At 47.1% G+C, this 23111-nt stretch overlaps 1 protein-coding gene across 1 annotated transcript in view; it reads left to right on the top strand.

The window, feature by feature from the left end:
- The window catches only part of DNAH6 (dynein axonemal heavy chain 6), a 570270-nt gene that overhangs the window by 429124 nt on the left and 118035 nt on the right, over positions 1 to 23111 (top strand). Inside the window, exon 66 of the mRNA XM_073542156.1 lies at positions 14368 to 14456. Coding sequence (XP_073398257.1) covers positions 14368 to 14456 — 89 coding nt within the window. The remainder of the gene's footprint in view (positions 1 to 14367; positions 14457 to 23111) is intronic.

The following is a 23111-nucleotide window of genomic DNA, read 5'->3' on the forward strand; positions in this document are numbered from 1 at the left end:
GAAGGGAGTGAAAAGGCCCAAGCCTGTGGATCACCACTCAGCAAAGAAATCACCAAGCCCACGCGTTGAGCCTCATTGCCTGAGGAATGTGGACGCATACGGAAATACAATTTGCATGATTCACGAAAAACCGTGAACTTACCACGATCACCAGCAAATCGTTCAGGAAGGGGAAACTTGGGTTCAGCTGCCCTGGCTGCAGCCTCAGCAGGTACTGCAGGAGCTGACAGGCCTTGTTGCTGGACCGCCCCCCTAAGTTCAGTGACCTGTATGGATAGAGCCTCCAGCTGCTTGGTTAGGGAAAGTATAGGATCCATAGTAAGTGACCCCTATATTCCCTATTTTTTTTTTTTTTTTTCTCTTTTTTTTTTTTTTCTTTTTACTTTAGTATTTGGGCCGACTATAATGTCATGGTATGCCTAGGTTACTTTAGGCTAAAACCCCGGAGCCCCTGCGGTGTCCCTCAGACTACGGAAAACCCTGTCTGTCCCTCAACCCAGGGTTTACACTGAAGGTGTGCCTGCCTGGGCCTCCACCCTGTCCCTGTCTCCTGTCCAGCCCTAAGCTGAACCCACCACCCTCCACCCAGTGAGGGGACCAGACACCAGGCCCCACAAATAAGTATGGACAGGGGTAAAAGAAACACCACACCGTTAATACACCAGGGAATACAATAATGTGCAAGGGCAACCAAATATATATATATATATATATATATATATAACAGGAGAAAGAACAACTGAGAAATATACTGCACCAGATAGCAGACGCTCCAAAACCACCACTGCTGACCGGTATTGCAAGCACTAGGCAAAAGCTATAGTCGGCGACGCCCATAGTCAGGAAGGACTATTTAAAGACCAAGGGCGTGGCCAAGCCCTCAGCCAGCATGACAACCTGGTTAACCCTATCCCGACTGGAACAGAATACCCAACAAAGTACCTGAGCATACTGTAGTGGAATAGGTTATTACCGCTGTCTGCCGGACACCCTGGTGTGAACAGTGTCCGACATGACAGACAGCTCTTGTACGAAAAATGAACATTTTTCAGGTTTAGCAAAAAAGAGTTCTCACGTAACCTCCGGAGAATTGCATGTAGATGACTCATGTGATCTAGTTTGTCAGATGAGAATACCAGGATATCATCTAAGGAAGCCACAATAAAGCAAAAAATGAAATCAGAAAATACATGGTTAATAAAATTCTGAAAGACGACTGGCGCATTTGTGAGACCAAAGGGCATAACCAAATTCTCAAACAAACCCTCAGAGGTGAGAAATGCCATTTTCCACTTATCCCCTTCCAGCATACGGATAAGGTTATATGCTCCTCTGAGGACCAATTTAGAAAACCACTTGGCCCCAGATTGGTAATACAAATACAAATCAGGGATGAGCGGGAAGGAATAAGTATTTCCACAGTGATCTTATTTAATTCCCAAAAATCGAGGCACGGGCGCAAACCACCATCTTTTTTTTTTTTTTACAAAAAAAGAATCCAGCCACCAATGAGAGACAGAGGGACGGATGTGACCCTTACGAAGACTTTTAGAGATGTACTCTTTCATAGTGGTACTCTCCGGGCCAGAAAGGTTGTACAGATGGGCCTTGGGCAAATTAGCACCCTGAATCAGATTGATAGCACAGTCAAAAGGGCGGTGTGGCGGTAAGACCTTGGCCTCCTTTTCAGAAAAAACATCCTTAAAATCCTTCAGGTACTGCAGCATACCCTCCAGATTTACGGATTATACCAGTACAGAGGTAAGACAACCTTTAACACAATTAGGACCCCATTTAACAATGTCCTGAGATTTCCAGTCAATCACAGGATTGTGTAACTGTAACCAAGTAAATCCCAACACCAATCCCGTAGGAAGATTGTCCAGAACAAAACATGAAATATGTTCCTGGTGCAAGGAACCCACCTTAAGGAGGAACTCCTCCAAGACAAATTTAATAACGTTCTTGGCTAATGGTATTTTGTCAATGGCCACAATATGAATAGGAGTCTCAAGCCTAACTGTGCCTAATTTGCACTTGTTCACCAAGTTAGAGTCAATAAAGTTCATGGACGACCCACAGTCCACAAAAGCAGAAGTGGGCATGAAGCAATTCCCACAACAACAAAGTTCCACTTCCAACAATATTTTATGAAATGAGGAAAAGGTACCTGAGAGTCTGGGTGACCTCCTCGGTAGTCACCCAGACTTAGACATTTCCCGACACCGTGCTAGTCGGAGTGCAGGAGGGACAGTCCTTTTTCCAATGTCTGGGATTTCCACAGTAGAAACGCAATTTTTCTTTGTGTCGCCGTCTCATCTCTGAGGTTGATGGCCCCACATCCATAGGTTCAGAAGGTGACATAACAGCAGGAGTTGCAGGAAGCAAATGAACCTCTCGCTGCACTATACCTCTCTCCCATAGCCTCCAGTCCATAAAGTTAGCCTGAGTCATGGTCTCCTCCAAGGAGCTGGGTGGTGGATGTAGAGCCAGAGCATCCTTCAGGTGATCCGACAGTCCCCTCTTGAACTGACACCTTAGCGCATAGTTGTTCCAGGACACCTCAGTGGACCATCGACGGAACTTAGAGCAATACCATTCGGCTGAGAGCTTACCATGAAAGAGACCCATGATAGTGTCCTCTGCCACTCTGACCCGGTCAGGTTCATCAAAAATAAGTCCTAAGGCCTCAAAGAACCTATCAACAGACATACGTTCAGGGGTAGTAGCAGGTAAAGAGAAAGCCCACGATTGATGTCCCTCTCGAAGTAAGGAAATAATTATCCCCACCCGCTGATTCTCATTTCCAGAGGATCGGGGTCTAAGAGAAAACAGCAACTTACAACTCTCCCTGAACGTACGGAACTTCTCCTTTTCTCCGGAGAAGGTATCTGGGAGCCTGCACTCAGAGTGCAGGAAACCATCAACCGTGTCAAAGTGTTTACAGACAGATTGGGAAATAGATCCCTGAAAAGATTTAACCATCTCAGAAAGCTCCCTCTGCAGTTGGTTATGAGACGTGGCCAGAGCCCTATGTTCCACAGACAAATCCTGCATCATCTGCGTCAAACTAGACATCTGATCCGCCAAGGTACGGAGCTGATCCATAGAAAGAAGAGCAGGGAAAAAAAACTGTTTGGTTAGTTATAATGTCACGCCTCTGCAATGCAGGTAAATGCAAGCTCTACTAGATGGCAATAGAGTGGAGGGAGGACTGCACACAGCAAGGCCAGACCTGCAATGTTTGACATCGGCGGCAGTACCTGCCGATGTCCCTTCAGCGGCGGCGCACGCCGCAGCGTCCTCTCACCGGCGCGCTCCCGTCCACGCGTGCGCCCGCTCGGCGTTCCTCTCCGCAGCGGCTCCAGGCACCCGCCCTCGGTCACGCGCACGCATCCTCCCGCTCTCTTCCCCCAGCGGTGGGCGTCGCTGAGGGGCAGGGCCAGGAGACGCATTTCTGGGTGCCAGGATACTTCAGGCGTCCTCGCTATGAGGAGGGCGCCAGATGATCGTGTAGTCCTCCTGCACCCTCTGGCCGCTACAGTACTCCTGTAGTCCCTTCCGTCCCGTGTTGCATTCCTCCTGTCTCCAGCCTGTCCAGGCTCAGCCTCCCTGCCGTCCTCTGTGTTGCTTTCCCTCTGTCCCCAGCCTGTCCATGCTCAGCCTCCCTGCCGTCCTCTGTGTTGCTTTCCCTCTGTCTCCAGCCTGTCCAGGCTCAGCCTCCCTGCCGTCTTCTGTGTTGCCTTCCCTCTGTCTCCAGCCTGTCCAGGCTCAGCCTCCCTGCCGCTCCCTGTATTACATTTCCTCTGTGTCATCCGGTCCTAGGCCGTATCTAAGCCCACCGTCTCCCTAGTCCTCTTTTGTCCGTCGAGCCGTCCCTCTTGGTTCCGGCTGTCGCGCCTCCGTCCTCTGTGGTCCTGCCCCAAACGATCCCTGTATAGGGGTCGGTCTTCACCTGGCGTGCTCGACCCAGGGGCTCCGGATCCGCGATCCAGAGGGTTCACTCTCTGACGTAGTTTGTACCTAAAAACGTCACAGTATCATCAGGCCATGGACCCCGCCGGTGCCGCTGCTGCCACTCAGAAAGAACTGCTTTTCTTAAGGGAGAATCAGACCCGAATTATGTCCTTCATGAAATCCATGGACACCCGGCTCTCCGCCCTGCAAACCACTGACCCAGGGCATGCTCCTCTTAGCCAGCCTCCAGCAGGAGCTCGCGCAGCAGCGCGATGCTCAATCTCACATTTTGGGGTATATGGCGTCCGTGGATGATCGGCTGCTTGCTCTGCAGTCCTCTGCGGCCGCTTCTACCCAAGCCCGGGACGCTGTCTCATCCCCACCTCCCCGCCTTGGAAAGCCACCCAGGTATTGTGGGGACCCAAAGTTGTGTAGGGGTTTTTTAAACCAGTGCAGACTGCACTTTGAGCTTCTGCCCCAACAATATCCCACGGACCGTGCTAAGGTGGCCTTTATAGTGTCCCATCTAGAGGGAGAGGCGTTGGCTTGGGTGAATCCGTTGTGGGAGAGGGATGACCCGGTGGTTACTAATATCCAGAGTTTTTTGGAAACATTTTGCAAGGTGTTTGATGAACCCGGGCGCCTTGCTTCCTCTACGGAGGCCCTTTTTAACCTTCGCCAGGGATCCCTTACGGTAGGGCAATACGCCATCCGCTTTCGGACCCTGTCCTCGGAGCTGGGGTGGAATAATGAAGCCCTTGTAGGTGCCTTTTGGAGAGGTCTTTCTAGTAAAATCAAGGACGAGCTTGCCGGGCGTGACACTCCAACCACCCTGGAAGATCTCATCTCTCTGGCTACTTGTATTGATCTGCGTTTTTTGGAACGTGCCAGGGAGTCAGCTAGGGAGAGAAGGCCCTTTAGGTTGTATCAAGCCCCCATTCCGCGCTCTGTTGCACCCTCTACTAATGCTGCTCCCGAGCCCATGCAGGTAGATCACGTCAAGCTGTCCGAACAACGGCGCAGGGAGAGGATGACGAATGGTCTCTGTTTGTACTGCGGTGGAGCCAACCACTTCGTACGCACCTGTCCTGAGAGACCGGGAAACGCATCCGCCTAGGCCAGGTAAGAGAGGGCCTCCTAGGTGATCAGTCCTCCTCTCTCCCACTTACCCTTTCAGCTCTGCTTATTACAGGTCGGGGGCGTGGATCTGTGGAGGCGTATGTGGACTCGGGCGCAGCGGGCAACTTCATCTGCCAGGAAGAGGTTGACAAACTCCAGATTCCGGTGGTCATCCTGAAGAACCCGCGAGCAATCTCCTCCGTCGATGGCAAACCTCTGCCCGAACTCATCACCACGGTGACCACCGAAGTTGATCTACAAATTGGTGCACTTCACCTCGAGAAGATTGCCTTTTATGTCCTGCCTCAATTGTCCCACGCCGTTCTCTTAGGGTTACCCTGGCTCAGGCGGCATGAGCCAGTTGTCGACTGGCGCTCAGGGGAGATCTTGCGTTGGGGGCACGCTTGTCATGCACGCTGTTTGCGGACCCTTGTTCGCCCTCATTTCTAGCCTAGGTCAGACAATCTCTCGGGTCTTCCTGTTCCATATCACGCGTACGCCGATGTCTTCTGCAAGAAGGAAGCGGATTCTCTGCCGCCGCATCGGGCCTACGACTGCCCTATCGACCTGATTCCCGGAGCTGTTCCGCCCAGAGGAAGAACGTATCCTCTTTCCCCAGCTGAGACCACGGCCATGACGGAATACATTCAAGAGAACCTGACCAAGGGGTTTATCCGGAAGTCCTCTTCTCCTGCGGGTGCGGGTTTTTTCTTCGTCCAAAAGAAGGACGGATCACTGCGACCTTGCATAGATTACCGGGGTCTAAACAATATCACCGTTAAAAACCGGCATCCTCTTCCGTTGATTCCTGAACTCTTTGACCGGCTGAGAGGGGCCCAGATCTTCACGAAGTTAGACCTGCGGGGACCTTACAATCTGATCCGGATCCGCGCAGGGGATGAGTGGAAAACGGCCTTCAATACCCGTGACGGGCATTATGAATACTTAGTCATGCCGTTTGGTCTTTGCAACGCGCCAGCTGTATTTCAAGAATTCATTAACGAGGTGTTTCGGGATCTACTCTATTCCTGTGTGGTGGTGTATTTAGACGACATTCTCGTTTTTTCGCCCGATCTGTCCTCCCATCGCAAGAGCGTACGCTTGGTCTTGCGTCGCCTTCGAGAGAATCGGCTCTATGCCAAGATTGAAAAATGCCTCTTTGAGCAGACGTCGTTGCCCTTCTTGGGATATATCATCACCGATTCCAGTCTGAAGATGGACCCTGAAAAACTCAAGTGGCCCCGTCCAGTGGGGGTAAAGGCCATCCAGCGGTTCCTTGGGTTCGCAAACTATTACCGACAATTCGTGCCTCATTTTTCTGCACTTACCAAACCCATCACGGCCTTGACCCGTAAAGGAACGAAGTCCAACAGCTGGTCCCCCGAAGCTGAAGACGCCTTCCTTGCTCTGAAACGTTCTTTTGCATCTGCACCCATCTTACATCGGCCGGTTGCCAGCAGGCCCTTTGTCCTTGAAGTGGACGCTTCCTCCACCGCAGCTGGGGCGGTCCTGTCCCAGCAGGCCTCATCTGGACGTCTGGTACATTGCGTTTTTTTCTCTAAAACCTTTTCGCCTGCGGAGTGCAATTACTCCATTGGAGACCGGGAATTACTTGCCATTAAGATGGCCTTGGCAGAGTGGCGATACTTACTAGAGGGGGCTGTACACCCTTTCACCATCCTCACGGACCACAAGAATCTGGCCTACCTGCAGTCCGCCCAAAGACTCAATGCCCGGCAAGCCAGATGGGCTCTGTATTTCTCCCGTTTTGACTTTCAACTTCACTTCCGACCTGGCAATAGGAACATCAAAGCCGATGCACTTTCCAGGTCGTTACAGTCACCAGAGAAGGATGAAGATCCATCCTATATTATCGAGCCTGCTAAGGTGATCCCAGTGGCTCCTGTGACTTTTTCCACTCCTCCGCCAGGTAAAACATTCATCCCTCAAAGCAGACGTTCGGAGGTGCTACGCTGGGGGCATTCCTCCAAGGTTGCTGGGCACATTGGGACTAAGAAGACCCTCTTGCTGCTTTCCCGGTACTACTGGTGGCCCGCTCTTCGCCAGGATGTGACGGACTATGTAGCCTCATGCACCACCTGTGCCCAGAACAAGGTGGCTAGGGCTTTGCCCTCCGGACTTCTTCACCCATTACCAGTTCCAGAGGCTCCCTGGCAGCAAATTGCTATGGACTTCGTGACTGATCTACCCCGCTCAGCTGGATGTACCACCATCTTAGTCGTAGCAGATCGTTTTTCCAAGATGGCCCATTTCATTCCCTTACCGGGTCTGCCGTCCGCCCCGAGATTGGCCGAGATCTTCATCCACCAGGTCTTCAGGCTGCATGGTCTTCCGCAGCGGATCGTGTCGGATCGGGGGGTCCAGTTTACCTCTCGCTTCTGGAGGGCTCTCTGCCGGCTTATGGGTACATCTCTCGACTTTTCCTCTGCATACCATCCTCAGACCAACGGGCAAGTGGAGCGGATTAATCAGGCGTTAACTACCTTCTTACGTCACTTCTCCAACGCCCATCAGGACAATTGGGTCGCTCTCCTACCGTGGGCTGAATTTTCGTACAATAACCATCCCAGCGAATCTACCGCCAAGTCACCATTTTTTGTGGTAACTGGTCAGAATCCAGGTATTCCGCTACCCTTTTCCACATCTACGGGAGTGCCCGCAGCAGATTCGCTCGCCATGGAATTCTCGCAGATTTGGAGGGAGACCAGGGAGGCGCTCAAGAGTGCCAATACCCGAATCAAGAAACATGCGGACAAGAGACGGAAGGACGTGCCTACGTACCATCCGGGTGACAAGGTCTGGCTTTCAACTAAACATATTCGTCTGAAAGTCCCCTCTTACAAATTGAGCCCTCGGTACATTGGGCCCTTTGAAGTGATTGGACGCATTAATGAAGTGGCTTATAAGCTGAGGTTGCCTGCTTCGCTCTGGGTTCCCAACGCCTTCCATGTCTCGCTCTTGAAACCTGTAGTTCTGAATCGGTTCAAACCAGTTTCCACTGCCTCTCCCTCACCAGTTGGCTCGGACAACGTCTTTGAAGTCAAAGACATCTTAGCTATGAAAAGAGTCAAGGGAAAAACTCTTTTTCTTATTGATTGGAGGGGTTTTGGCCCCGAGGAAAGGTCCTGGGAGCCTTGAGAAAACATCAATGCCCCCCTGATCCTGAAAAATTTTTTGGCCAATCTCAGAAGGGGAGGGCGTAAGGGGGAGGGTACTGTGACATCGGCGGCGGTACCCGCCGATGTCCCTTCAGCGGCGGCGCACGCCGCAGCGTCCTCTCACCGGTGTGCTCCCGTCCACGCGCACGCTCGCTCGGCGTTCCTCTCCGCAGCGGCTCCAGGCACCCGCCCTCGGTCACGCGCACGCATCCTCCCGCTCTCTTCCCCCAGCGGTGGGCGTCGCTGAGGGGCAGGGCCAGGAAACGCATTTCCGGGTGCCAGGATACTTCAGGCGTCCTTGCTATGAGGAGGGCGCCTGATGATCGTGTAGTCTTCCTGCACCCTCTGGCCACTACAGTACTCCTGTAGTCCCTTCCGTCCCTTGTGTTGCATTCCTCCTGTCTCCAGCCTGTCCAGGCTCAGCCTCCCTGCCGTCCTCTGTGTTGCTTTCCCTCTGTCCCCAGCCTGTCCAGGCTCAGCCTCCCTGCCGTCCTCTGTGTTGCTTTCCCTCTGTCTCCAGCCTGTCCAGGCTCAGCCTCCCTGCCGTCTTCTGTGTTGCCTTCCCTCTGTCTCCAGCCTGTCCAGGCTCAGCCTCCCTGCCGCTCCCTGTATTACATTTCCTCTGTGACCTCCGGTTCTAGGCCGTATCTAAGCCCACCGTCTCCCTAGTCCTCTTTTGTCCGTCGAGCCGTCCCTCTTGGTTCCGGCTGTCGCGCCTCCGTCCTCTGTGGTCCTGCCCCAAACGATCCCTGTATAGGGGTCGGTCTTCACCTGGTGTGCTCGGCCCAGGGGCTCCGGATCCGCGATCCAGAGGGTCCACTCTCTGACGTAGTTTGTACCTAAAAACGTCACACAATGCAGCGGCGAAGCCACCACCAGGTGGCAGCAGAATAGTCAAACAAGCCGGGTCGATATAAGACTGTAGCGCAGTACAAAAGGAATAAGCAAACACAGTCACAAATGGGTCAGTACCAGTCAGGAGCAGATATGACAAAGACAAGAGACAAAACAAGTCAGGGTCCAAGCCAAGTCAAAACCAGGGAGTCAATACACAAAAGGGAAACACTGAGTCGGGAAGGGAAGAGGGGATAAACAGACATGGGTTCAGTAAGTAAATTCAGGACATTCAGGGCAAACGGGGTCAGCTACATAAGCAGCGGAGATAAATAGCAAACCTGAGACCAGACTGAGGCTTAGAAAATTAACCCCTGGCATGACCAGACCGGAAAAAGGGGAGGACAGGACTCAAAACCCGGTCTGGATCATGACAGGACCCTCCTGGCTTATGACCTTGGACTCCTTGACCACTCCGACTCACGGCTTGGACGTGAGAAGTGGCTAGCATCACTATATATCCATAGTGATATTTACACCTATGTTATAGGCCATGTCCATGACGCAATGTTTATCCATATAACATTCCTATTGCACTTTTTTCCATTTTGTCATTATAAACACTTGTCACTCAGGGATTGGTTTCTGGTTGTCATGCTTTTGTTTTATATGTGTGTGTTTTTTATTATCTCTATATATGAAACTGAATAAGTGTGTGTGTGTGTGTGTATCACCAACCAATCACGAAGCATCTTTCATTTCAACAGCACTGCTCAAAAGAAGCTGAGCTATGATTGGTTGCTATGAGCAACAGTTTTCCTTGCAACCAATCACTAAGCATCTCTGATTTCACCAGAGCTGGATAAAAGAAGCTGAGCTGTGATTGGTTGCTATGAGCAAGTTTTCCCACTTGACAACACCTCAGCAGACACTGACATGGTGGGAGAAATCTAGCATCCCTGGGAGCATAAGCTCCCAGCCATTGTCTGCCTCCGAAAAAGGAGCACAGAGCACATGACAGAAATGAATCCCCCCTTCTGTGCCCATATACACATCACACATCCTCCATCATATAGGCACATCTTCCCTCTTAAAGGGATCATTCGTATGGAAGTCAGAGCAAATCCATCCAGCGCTTTGGTTTTGACCCCAGGCCTCTCTTAAAGGGATCTCCGGTATTGAAGTTAAGACCGTTCCACTCAGCTCTTTGGTTCTGATCCCAGTTTCTCCAAAAAGGATCATTGGTTTGGAATTTAGGGCAAATCCACTCTGCGCTTTGGTACTGACCCCAGGCCTTTCTTAAAGGGATTTCCGATATGGAAGTCAGGGCAATTGCCTTCAAATGCTCTGGTACTGACCCCAGGCTCTCTTAAAGTTATCTCCTATATGGAAGTTAGGGCAAATCCCTCAGCACTCTGATTCTGACCCCAGAGTTCAGGGTTCTATTAAAAGGATCATTGGTATGCAAGTCAGGTCAGGGCAAATCCACTCAGTGCTTTGGTTCTGATCCCAGGCTCTCTTAAAGGGATCTCCGTTATGGAAGATAGGGCAAATCCACTCAGCGCTCTGGTTCTTACCCAAGGCCCCTCTTAAAGGGATCCCCGGTATGGAAGTGAGGGCAAATCCACACTGCGCTTTGGTACTGACCCCAGGCCTCTTTAAAGGGCTCTCCGGTATGGAAGTTATGGTAAATCCCTCAGCACTCTGATTCTCACCCCAGGCTTCTATTAAAGGGATCATTGGTATGGAAGTCAGGGCAAATCCACTCAGCGCTCTGGTTCTGACACCAAGCCTCTCTTAAAGGGATCCCCGGTATGGAAGATAGGACCGTTCCACTTAGCGCTCTGTTTCTGACACCAGGCTGACGGGTTGATGTGGATATTAGGGGTAGTTGTCCGGTGGCTCTGGCTGACGGGATGATGTGGGATATTAGAGGTAGTAGTCAGGTGGCTCTGGCTGACGGGATGATGTGGGATATTATGGGTAGTAGTCCGGTGGCTCTGGCTGACGGGACAATGTGGAATATTAGGAGTAGTAGTCCGGTGGCTCTGGCTGATGGGACGATGTGGGATATTAGAGGTAGTAGTCTGGTGGCTCTGTCTGACGGGATGATGTGGGATAGTGGGATATTAGTGGTAATTGTCCAGTGGCTCTGGCTGACGGGATGATGTGGGATATTAGGGGTAGTAGTCCGGTGGCTCTGGCTGACGGGATAATGTGGGTTATTAGGGGTAGTAGTCCGGTAGCTCTGGCTGATGGGACAATGTGGGATATTAGGGGTTGTTGTCCGGTAGCTCTGGGTGACGGGATGATGTGGCATATTATAGTGAATGTGGTTATGCAGAGTGGGCGGGGCTCTACACTGAGCTTTATATATATATATATATATATATATATATATATATATATATATATTCATTATAATTTGTTATAACTAACCGTAGTTAGTTACTATGCCCGGGAAGTGCCGGGCTATTCAGCTAGTTACTAAATAAAGTGTATATTTCTTCTGCCAAATAAAACTCACTTTGGTCTTATTGCTATATATTAGTTGTTTGGCGTGGCATTAATATCCACCCCCCATTATTTTGGCCTTAATATGGTTTAGGTGGACGTTTTGCAAATATGTACCAATTAAATTTATTGGTAATCATAACAACCGACAAGTGGGTATGGATGCTTTAGATCTGTGAGGTTCTCCAACACTTTCAGGAATCAATCAAGATGGTGAGCGGCGATGATGCCATAATAAGCGTAACTATCCCGCTTCTGTGTCTACTCAAACACTCACTGCTCACAATTACTAATAATAATAATAATAATTTTATTTCTATAGCGCCGACATATTCCGCAGCACTTTACATTTCAGAGGGGCCTTGTACAGATGATAGACATTACAGCATAACAATAATCACATAGATCATACCAGATACCAAGAGGAATGAGGGCTCTGCTCGCAAGCTTACAGTCTATGAGCAATTAAAGAGGAAGCTTTATATGTGGACCAAGTGGAGATGGAGGAAGCAAGTAGACAGGATGATACTACCCAGCCCAGCCCCATCTCATCCTCTCATTGTGGAGTGGGTGATAATGAGAAGGAGGGGGCTGAGGAGGAGGAGGAACAGGAGATGGTTGCCTGCACTATTGAGGGTACTGTCCACACCAGCTTTATCCTATCTGTTCAGCGTGGATGGGCTGAAGTGGAGGATGAGGAGGAAGAGGAGATGGAGACTCGTCATCCTGGTGGGGATAGGAAACTCTTACCTGTTGGGAGTCTGGCACACATGGCTGACTTTATGTCTCTCTGCCTTTCCTGTGACCCTCGCGTTATATGCATTTTGGCCAACACTAATTACCCTTTGATCACCCTTCTCGACACAAGCTACAAAGAGAACTTTCCTGCTCTCCCTCCTGCAGCGGAGAGGGCTAGTAAAATGATGCAATACCAGAAGGCCCTAGTTGAACAATTAGTAAAAAAAATTTCCATGTGGCAATGCCTGCTACAGACATCATAGATCCATGGGCAACCATGGAGGAGAGATGAGGGAGACCCACCCCAGGTCCAATAGAGGCAGAGGAACACTATCAAAGGTCTGGGACAGTTTCATTAGACTCTCCCAGTGTCCAGGCCCAGATGTACGGGGTAGTCTGACAAGGAGGAAAACTTTTTTTAAGATGGTGAAGGAGTACCTAGTTTTCCCATGCACCCCTCCCACTCAGAAAATGGTATAATGTTCATGGATGGTTTCTTCTTTTTCTTGTCCTCCTGCTTCACTATATCAGCAAAGTATTCAGGCAGCCCTCACTCTAAATCTTTTTAGAGTCATCATGCAGCCCTCAATCAAAGTCTTTATAGGGTCAACAGGTGACCCTAGCTCAAAATTGTTATAGGCTCATCATGCTGCCCTCACTAAAAATGAACAAGGCCTGGATTAGCCCAAAGCTCTCAACCCCACAGGATGACAGCAGCGGATCATAAAGTCAATTGAAAAGTAAGATCATCAGGTAGCCCTCACTCAAAATCTTTATAGGGTCAACAGGCGTCCCACAATCAAAATCTTTATAGGTTCATCATGCGACCCTCACTCAAAAATCTTATGGGGTCATCATGCAGCCCTCACTCAAAATGTTTATATGGTCACCCGGCGCCCCTCACTCAAAGCATATATCAACACTCCAAAAAACAAAACTTTACACATGGCCAAAATATCATTGAAATGTATAAACCGCTGGTACAGACACTAGGTGGGTATACCCGGATATAGTTTTAAAATGGGTATATTCTCCTCATACCTGAAATTGGTATGCACATCAATTGTTCAGATTATTATATACATTCAGACATTCAGTATTATCCAAATTTATAGGGACAAACAAATTCATATTCTGTCTACAGAGAGGCATTATATTAACAACAGTTAACTCCCACTAAAATAATCAATTTTACATAGGGGATAATTAGATATCTAAGTCATGTATTCAAAAGAGAGAGCCCTGTCTTCATTGCCAAAAATATACATAGGGGTATCTAGCAGAACCACAGTCAAACACTAGGTCATATTTTAAAATAACACAATCTTGCCACAATTACAGAAAATATCCAAAGTATATAAAAACACCCCCAGTGCTATGAATGCAGCTCCTCCAGAAATCCCGAGAGCACATGTCCATTTAATAAAGCCAAATTAAGGGAGAGCAAAATAACCATAAAACACATATGTAGTTACCTCAACAGTCGTTTCGGGGACTCATCACACCCGAAGCGCATTTTGCACTGAAATGCCTGAATTAAGTGCCTGACTTGCTCCATTAGAGTACCGAGCACTCAAGCATTTTAGTGCTCCCTCATCATTTTACAATTAGACTTGTGACTTTTCTCACTTCCATTTCACTAGCTTTCTAGCTGTCCTTCATCTTCTGAATAAGATCAATGACCTTAACGAAGTTGAGATGTGGAGATATTGAAGAGACACTTGCCTTGTTCTGCTTGGCTTGCGGAAATCAATCTAATATTGTTTTGCCTAGAAAAGGCCAAGTGGAACTGCCCTTGTTCTTCCATTTTTCATGGGGAAAATGATACTGACGCTGAACCCTACTGCAAAATAAACATTAAGGGCAATCCCCTGTCGTTTTGCTTTTAATAAAGAAGCTTGAAAAGATATTAGAAAATCTTTATTTAGACTTCAAGAAAGGACTGATTTTACATTGTTTCCATAATGCTACAATATAATAAACTTCAGTCGATAAAAATTATATTTCCTCTTTCTATCTGTTACAGATGTTTCCATAAATGAAAACTTCAGATTGTTTTTAAGCTCCATGCCGAGCAGAACTTTCCCTGTTACAGTTCTCCAGAATTCTGTAAAGGTGAGTCATCCCTAACTGTTATGATTAGGTAACCAAGGAGGATAACGGAGGAATAGACTAGGCAACCAGAGAACCAGAGAGGTTGGTAGCTAGCGGATTGCAGACCCCTAAACTGACAACACAACTAGAATTAGCCGTGGGACGTACCTACGATGCCCTAGATGCCTCGGCACAGCCACAGAATTAACTAAGCCTAAAGAGAGAAATGGGAAAGCTCAACTGCCCCTGTGTAGAACCCCAAAGAAATAGATAGCCCCCGAACATATATTGCCGGTGAGACAAGATGAAGCACAAAACACAGGTAGAGAATAGAGTAAGCAAATGATAGGGTCCAAACTGTCTAGATAGAACAGGACAGGAAAAAAATGCAAAAACCCTAAGAAAAATCCAACACGTCTGATATGCAAAAATACTGAGGCCACACGACCTCACCCTCACTAAATCATAACTCTGGTGTGAACTAGTTACTAAAAAGACTAACATGCGCTGTGGCATATGGAAAAGAGTCCAGCGCAGGTCCCATCAGGGAACCAGGCTGAATTCACACCAGCTAAGCAAAAATCAGAGACAAGCAAAAATGGATCCAATGCAAAAAAGATTCAAGAAGACAAATAGCTTATCTGAAAGATGCAGGATGAAGCAGGAGACAAGCAGACTTCAAAATATGCTCAGAAAGCAAACCAAATCACCAGCAAGAGCTGAGGGAAGGTTGTTCACTTAAATCTCCCCAGTCTGTAACACCTGACCTCCAATCATCCAGCTCAGGTGATTGACTTCTGTCAGCTAAACCAGCTCCATTACCAGCAGTAATCACCAGAGGGAGCCCAAACTCAGAAGCCAGGCCAAACGTGTTCACAACACCTAACATTTTAATTTCATGTCACTTTTCTGTTTTCTAAATATTCTTTAAAAACAACCACAAGATAAATGACAAATGGTAGATCACTGGAGGACTGACCAATGGAATCCCCTTTGATTTTGAGAATGAGGGTCCCACAGTCCCTGTGTGAATAGAGACGTAGTTGAGCAAGTGTAATATTCACACCTATGGCAAGGTACATGCATAGGTCGTACTGCTAATAAGAGTGGTTGCACTGCTGCTTTTTCACACAGGGGACTTTGGCCCTTGTTCTCAGGATCGGTGGAGGTCTCCGCAGCCAGACCCCAGTGAGCATGTGGTTATCGGATAAATGTTTTCTCTATAGCAGCCCCTTTAAGTAAAAAAAATCAAAATGAATGAATTTGAGCCTGCCTTCTATCAGATCAAATACATCAACACAAAAGGACCTGGCACATTTGTGCTTTGCATGGAAATCCTAGTAATTTTAATCTGTATACCGTATAAATAGTTTTTGAGTTCATTACATTGTAAAGTGAACGGTGTGAATCAAAAGTAAAATTCATCCTACAAAAAAAGCCACTATCTTAAAATGTTATGGCTCTTAGAAGAAGGGGATAAAAAATGACTGTGCAAAAAAAGTAAATATGTTCGGGTCCTTAAAGGGGTACTCCATGGAGATAAAAACAATTTGTACAGTCCATGTCCTCATAAACTGTAAAGATGAGATGCCCAGTGCACTTCTATTATTTTTAGAATACTTGTAATTCCGTGTGAAAGGAGCTGCTCCTAAATGCTGCCCCCCTCAATCTTGGACAATATATCGCACACCAGTGTTCAGCTCCTCGCTGTAACAGCCAGTCTGAGAAGAGAGGGTGTATCCACATCACCTGTTCTCTGCAGACAAAGCTATTATCAGGAAACTGGCTCATAGTAAGCCCCTTGATAATGTCTACTTGTCTGCAGTCCAAGGTGAGGGGCATGGCCTGCTGTTGTAGTAGTCATGCCATGAAGGAGACATTATCAGGGGTCTAGCTGCTACTAGAACATGGGGGCAGGACATGCTTTGTCATGCCCCCCTCAACTTGTGCTGCAGTGAAGGAAACATCAGGGGGCTGGCTGCTGCTCTTAAAAGCCAGAAGCAGGCTACGCCGCCACCACAACATGTAACTTGCTATTACAGTGCGGAGCTGGACACTGCTGTGTGATGTATTGTCCCAGACGGGATTGGGCGCAGTGAGGAGCAGTTCCTGTCACACTGCATTGCAAGGGTTCTAAAGATAATAGAAGTGTACTTGGCATCTCATCTTTATATTTTGAGGGCAGGGACAGTTCAAGATTTTTTATCTCCCCGGAGTACCCCTTTATAATGTTAAGGGTCAATATGGTTACTCTTTATTTTCACTGTGGTGGTTTTGCTGGAAAATTGAACACTTGCTGCCAGGTTTCCTTGCTGCCAGGTTTCCTTGCTCAAAAAAGGAGAAACAAAGGAGTGTTTTTGTTTTATAAAAGTAGAAAAAGTCTTTATTAACACAATTGGACAGAGAAAAGACATAACATTTATAAAAAATGCAAAATAAGGACACAGAGTAGTGATGCCCAGCAATATGTAAATTTATAGTGCCATATTACAATTCATCATTGTTTATACTGGCAAAACGTACCATGTGAATTTTTAGCCATTTGTGACACAATGCCTCAAATAGAGTAATAAGCACCCATCTACCATCAGTGAAAGCAGTCTTTAGTATATATAGATTGGTAAGTTATAAGGGCATGTTCACATGATTGGGCATTAGAAAAGTCACACATAATACTTTCACACAGAACTATCATAATTATACATAATAGTACAACCATTGGACATGTTATCAATTTCTTAGAGCAAGTCAACCAGACCTTTAAACAACCCCGACGCACGTTTCGCTTGTGAATACGCCATGCTTTTTTCAAGGGGAGGGTTTCTTGCTACCAGGTTTCCTTGCAGACTACAGATAAATGCTGAATTCCTGAAGGTCAATTTTAGCATTTAGCTGATTTTTCTGATTTAATAAAAAAGGAATTGTCAAAAGCTGACAACCCCTACAACTGTAATAAGTTTTGGGTAATACAGAGAAAAATATAGTTAACAATTACATTGCTTAATATTAGTTTTATGTCCTGTGGTCACAATGGTCTTTATAACATAAGTAAGATCTTCATACCACCTTGACCAGTTGGGGCACACCAGGCAGTATTAATCCTGGTCTACAGAACCTTTTGTGTTTTATGTTTCACCTAGCCGAAATTTTATCTTATAGCAGAGACAAAGCATATGTACAGACTTTCTATGGTTGATAACTATACAGTTCGTCTCAAAGGTTTTTGTCAGGTCTCAGTGGAAAAATAAAATGGATGGCTGCAGACTTGGGAGCCAGAAATGTAAATTGAATTTGTGTTAATGAACCTTACAAAAATAGTCTCTGTTAAAGCTTGCTCCATGGAATACCTTTATTTGTATCACTCCCAGGGACACACAGTTATTAGGATGTGCACTTATTAAGGTTAAAAACTCTTTGTGTTAAGGTGCAGGACAGCATATGTTACAAAGTCATGTTATTCAATAGCTACTTTTACCACATTGCATTGTACACTGCCACTTTATTATAGAGACCATCCAGTAATAAATTAGACATTCTTTGGCCTTCAGAATTGCAGGAATTCATGGAGGCATAGATTCTAGTGGGTAGGAATATTGGCCCTTGTGCACAGGATAGCTTCTCTTAGATACCTCATCCTTGAGATGCTGTGTAGGATTAAGATTTGAGGGCTGCAAAGGCCAGAAAAACACAGAAAACTCGTTCTTTGAATCAATCCATGACTATATGACCCTTGTGGCAAGGTCCACTGTCCTGCTGAAAGTGTCCTGGTACAGGGTAAACAGCTGCCATGAGGGAATGCACTCGGTCAGGCACAATATTTAAGTGAGTCCTACTGTCCAATGGTCCATCCACAGGTATCAAAGGACCTATGACTGTTATCATAACCCATCCATGCTAAAGAACGACAACAGACACATCAATCAAACACATAATTTCAAGCATGATTGTTGAATTCGGTTGCAGTTTGCTTGCCTGTCCACCAACTGTTTGTCAGAATGATTCTTGACATCCTAATCTGACTCTTTATGTAGATGAATTATTTGCGTCCACAGCACTCCCTTTCACTAGATGTATTTTGTTCATCATTCTATCCGCTGTATACTCTTGACATTTTTACAGAGAAACTCCCACAAGATTGGCAATTTTTTGTAATACTGACTACGCCTAGTCTAGCGCCGATGACCATGCTTCATTTAAAGTCCCCCACATTGTTACATTTTCTCATTTTCATGTGGATTCACACTGAAACTCATTCATAAAAATTTGCTCACATTTATGCGGCACTCTAGTCTCATGTGTCTAATTTCCATTATTAGCAATCATGCAATCATGAAAAAAAATGTGTCTCTAATAGAGTGGCCATTTAGTGTATGTTTGTGCTAAAAGAAAATACCTAACGGGAACCTGCCAAGGAGCTCATGCTGCCTAAACTGCAGAAAACATGCATTGCAGCGTATCCTAAGATAGTAACAAAATAAATATATACCCTGCTGCAGGTAAGTAAAAAAGCAATAGTGCATATAAATAACATGGGATACTTAGTAAACACTGTTTTTGATTAAAAAAAAGCTCAAAAGCCATTCCACAAGCACCAAGATGTACCAAATAGGGAAGTTAGTAAACTCTATTATTAAAACCTTTCCATGTGTCAAAAACGACCTCAATGTGAATTAAGATCAAGCAGGAACACAACCCGACTATGGACACCCAGTTATGGAAGCTAAATAAATGTAATATCCATTCATCACAGTTTGACTGCACAATGCCAGCCACATATATCGTTCTCTGAAATGCTTCAGCGTTTCAGAGAAAATATACATTGAAGTATAATGTAGCGCCAGTGTCCTTACGTGTCTCCGCTGCACCTCCCAGGCAAGGATGCCAACTTACTCACCACCCTGGCCACTTGTCCACGTCTCCTGTCTCTCCCACTCCCCAGGGTGTGCACGTCTGACTGAGCTCCTGGCAGTGCATTTAGGGCACATGCAAGTACATTCTCCTAAAGTGTTTTTAGTCAATTGTTGAGAGACAGTTACTAGTAAAGGCACCTCCACCTCCTGGGAGGTGCCTGAGCAATGTTTGTGTTTAGTTAGTTCTAGTGTTTCCTGCTAGTCAGTTGTAAGGTCCCCGTGCTCATGATCCGATCTGCACTATCCATTTCTGTTCCAGTCTGCCCTGCTATTTCCATGCCCAAGTCCGCCCTTCCTGTGTCTATTCCCAATCCTGATTCATGTGTCCTGTACATGTGCCCCTTATCTACCCTGTTTGAATCTGCACCTTTCATCCACTATTATGGCCATTCCGTGTCCCTGTATATTTTGTGTCTTACCAACCCACTAACCAGTTACTGGCCAGTCTGTCTTCCCTGTCCCTGTGGGGTTCAGCTGCCACTGTCCATAGCTTCATCCTGGAGTAGCACCTAGAGTACACCTGGAGCCAAGTCTAACCCCACCATCAGGGGCTCTAGCGAAGAGTCAGGTGCATGCTGAGTTATGCCCCTCCAGGCTCTCCCCGGACTGTTGCACAGTGGTTACACAACCACATGCATAACAGTTTACTCAGGCGATGGACTTCACTGATCCCTGTTATGAATGGGTCACCGAGGAGGAGAGCAGGTCCAGGCTAAGCCACAGAAAACCAGAGTGGTTGGTACCTAAGCGGATTGCAGATCCCTGATCCTATCCACACAGCTAGCAGTAGCCGTGGAGCATACCGACGATGATCCTAGACGCCTCGGCACAGCCTGAGAGCTAACTAAGCCTAAAGCAAGAAAAGGGAAATCTAAACTGCCCCAGAGCAGACCCCAAAGGAATAGATAGCCCCCAAACATATATTGTTGGTGAGACAAGATGCAAACACAGGCAGGAAAATAGACTGAGCAAATGATGGGGCCCACACTGACTAGACAGGACAGGAAAGGAAAGACACTGTCTGGAGTGACGCAAAAAACCCTGCAAAAAGTCCAACACGACTGATGCAAAAATCACTGAAGTCACACGACTTTGCCCCCCACTATATCAGCACTCTGGTATATTCTGAAAGCAGAGCAAAAAGAGACCCATCTAACAGGGGATAAAACAAACTGGCACAAGCAGTAACATATGGGCGGTGATTCAGCATAGCCCCAACCGGAGCTGGCTGACCCGCACCAAGAAGAGATAGACAAAACCAGATCAAATGCAAACAAAATAGCAAATAAACCACTTAGCTGAACATGCAGGGACAGAGCTGGAGAAATCAAACCTCAGGAGGAACAGGAAGCAAATCACCAACAGGGATAGAGGGAGTCGGCTGTCTTAAATCCCAATCTGAAACCCCAGATCTCCAATCGTCATCATCATTATCAGGTGGGAAGCCTCTGTCAATCAGATCAGCTCCATTACGTCCAGTAACCACCAGAGGGAGCCCAGAAAGAGAACTCGCAACCCCTCTGTCGATCTGACCAGCTCCACTACCTTCAGTAATAACCAGAGGGAGGCCAGAAAGCGAATTCACAACAGATCCCCACACCCCATCCCTGGAGAAATTTTTTCAGGAGATGAACATCCATCTAGACGGCCTGACGGCAGTTGCTTTTTTTCTCCAATCCAAGTAGCTGCAACGTCTGACAGTGACTACTCGGTCTGCAACTCACGAGGTGGGAGCTGGCCCTTGTCCATGTGCACTGCCACACTTCAATTTAAATCCTAAGCAGTGCCATGGAATTATTAACAAGTGCATGCTGCACTATGAAGTGCTGGCTCACCAGTTCTCTTCAGATTGGGCCAAAGTGGTATTTCTAGTGTCCCATCTTTAGTGTGGCTCAACCCCTTGTGTGAAAGAGGGGATCCTGTAATCTCAGATCTGCATGTTTTGGAGGCATTCCGTAAGGTCTTTCATGAGCCATGTTGTGTAACTTCAGCTGCATCCGCTCTCCTTAGATCACAGCAAGGAGGTTTGACCTTAGACCAAAGCACCATGCAGTTCCTTACCCTGTCTTCTGATCTTGGCTGTAGCAACGTGGTCCTTCTAGCCACCTTCTGGGAGTGGTTATCCAGACAAACTAGGGATGAACTGGCTGGTCGTGACATACCCGTTTCCCTTGGCCATACGGATTATTCTTCGATTTCAGGAACGCTCCAGTGATGTGGCGTGAGAGAAGAATCTGATGTGTCTGGTCCCTTCCTTTCAGGAGCCGCTCTTTCCTCAGCCACCTGCGGCAACTGTCCTTGCAGAACTATGCAGGTCAACTACATTAAGTTGGCTGAGAAATGGGTCGTTCTGTTGAGGGATTGTGCTACTATTGTGGTAGCCTTGAACATATAATCAGCACTTCTCTATATATAAAACTCAATGTGTGTATCACCAACCAATCACAAAGCATCTTTCATTTCACTGGAGCTGTTCAATAGAAGCTAAGCTGTGATTGGTTGCTATGACCAACAGTTTTCCTTGCAACCAATCACTAAGCATCTCTCATTTCACCGGAACTGGTTAAAAGTAGCTGAGCTGTGATTGGTTGCTATGCGCAAGTTTTCCCACTTGACAACACCTCAGCAGACACTGACATGGTGGGAGAAATCTAGCATCCACAGGAACAAAAGCTCCCAGCCATTGTCTGCCCCCCAGAAAGGAGCAGTGAGTACATGACAGAAATGAATCCCCCCTCCCGTGTGGTATCATTAAGTGTGACACATGAATGTAGGAAAGTGCACATATTAAATGTCATGTGGATTTAATATTTTCTCACAGACATTTTTATGCATTATTGATGTATTCCTGTGCTCTGATGCTGAGTTTTTTTAAAGTGCTACTTTCCCCATAATTCACCTGAATATACCCATATAACACGTAATGCTTTTCCCATAACAACCAATTAAATATGATACTATACTGCATACAGATGCAGTACATCCATGAGCAACTCAGCGGGACAAATTACAAGTTGACCTTAGTGACCCATGTTTCAGTGCAATTTCACTATTCTACTTTTACTGGCTTTGATGGGATGATGTGGGATATTAGGGATAGTAGTCTGCTAGCTCTGGCTGATGGGATAATGTGGGATATTATAGTGAATGTGGCTATGCGGAGTGGATGGGGCTCTACACTCAGCTTTATATATATAACGATGTGGGATATTAAGGGTAGTAGTTCGGTGGCTTTGGCTGATGGGATGATGTGGGATATTAGGGGTAGTAGTCCAGCAGCTGTGATGGGATGATGTGGTATATAAGGGGTAGTTGTCCGGTGGGTATGGCTGACGGGATGATGTGGGATATTAGGGGTAGTAGACCAGCGGCTGTTACGGGATGATGTGGAATATTAGGGGTAGTTGTCCAGTGGCTCTGGTTGACGGGATGATGTGGGATATTAGGTGTAGTAGTCTGGCGGCTGTGACAGGATGATGTGGGATATTAGGGGTAGTAGTCCGGTGGCTATGGCTGATGGGATGATGTGGGATATTAGTAGTCCGGTGGCTCTGGCTGACGGGACGGTATGGGATATTAGGGGTAGTAGTCCGGTTGCTCTGGCTGACGGGATGATGTGGGATATAATAGTGAATGTGGCTATGCGGCGTGGGTGGGGCTATACACTTAGCTTTGCACACTAACTAACCGTAACCGTAGTTAGTTACTATGCCCGGGCAGTGCCGGGCTCTTCAGCTAGTGTCCTATAAAGTTGGAAAAACTCGCT

This window comes from Dendrobates tinctorius, unplaced genomic scaffold, assembly GCF_039654945.1.
Source record: "Dendrobates tinctorius isolate UK_male_01 unplaced genomic scaffold, ASM3965494v1 ptg000011l, whole genome shotgun sequence".
NCBI lineage: Eukaryota > Metazoa > Chordata > Amphibia > Anura > Dendrobatidae > Dendrobates > Dendrobates tinctorius.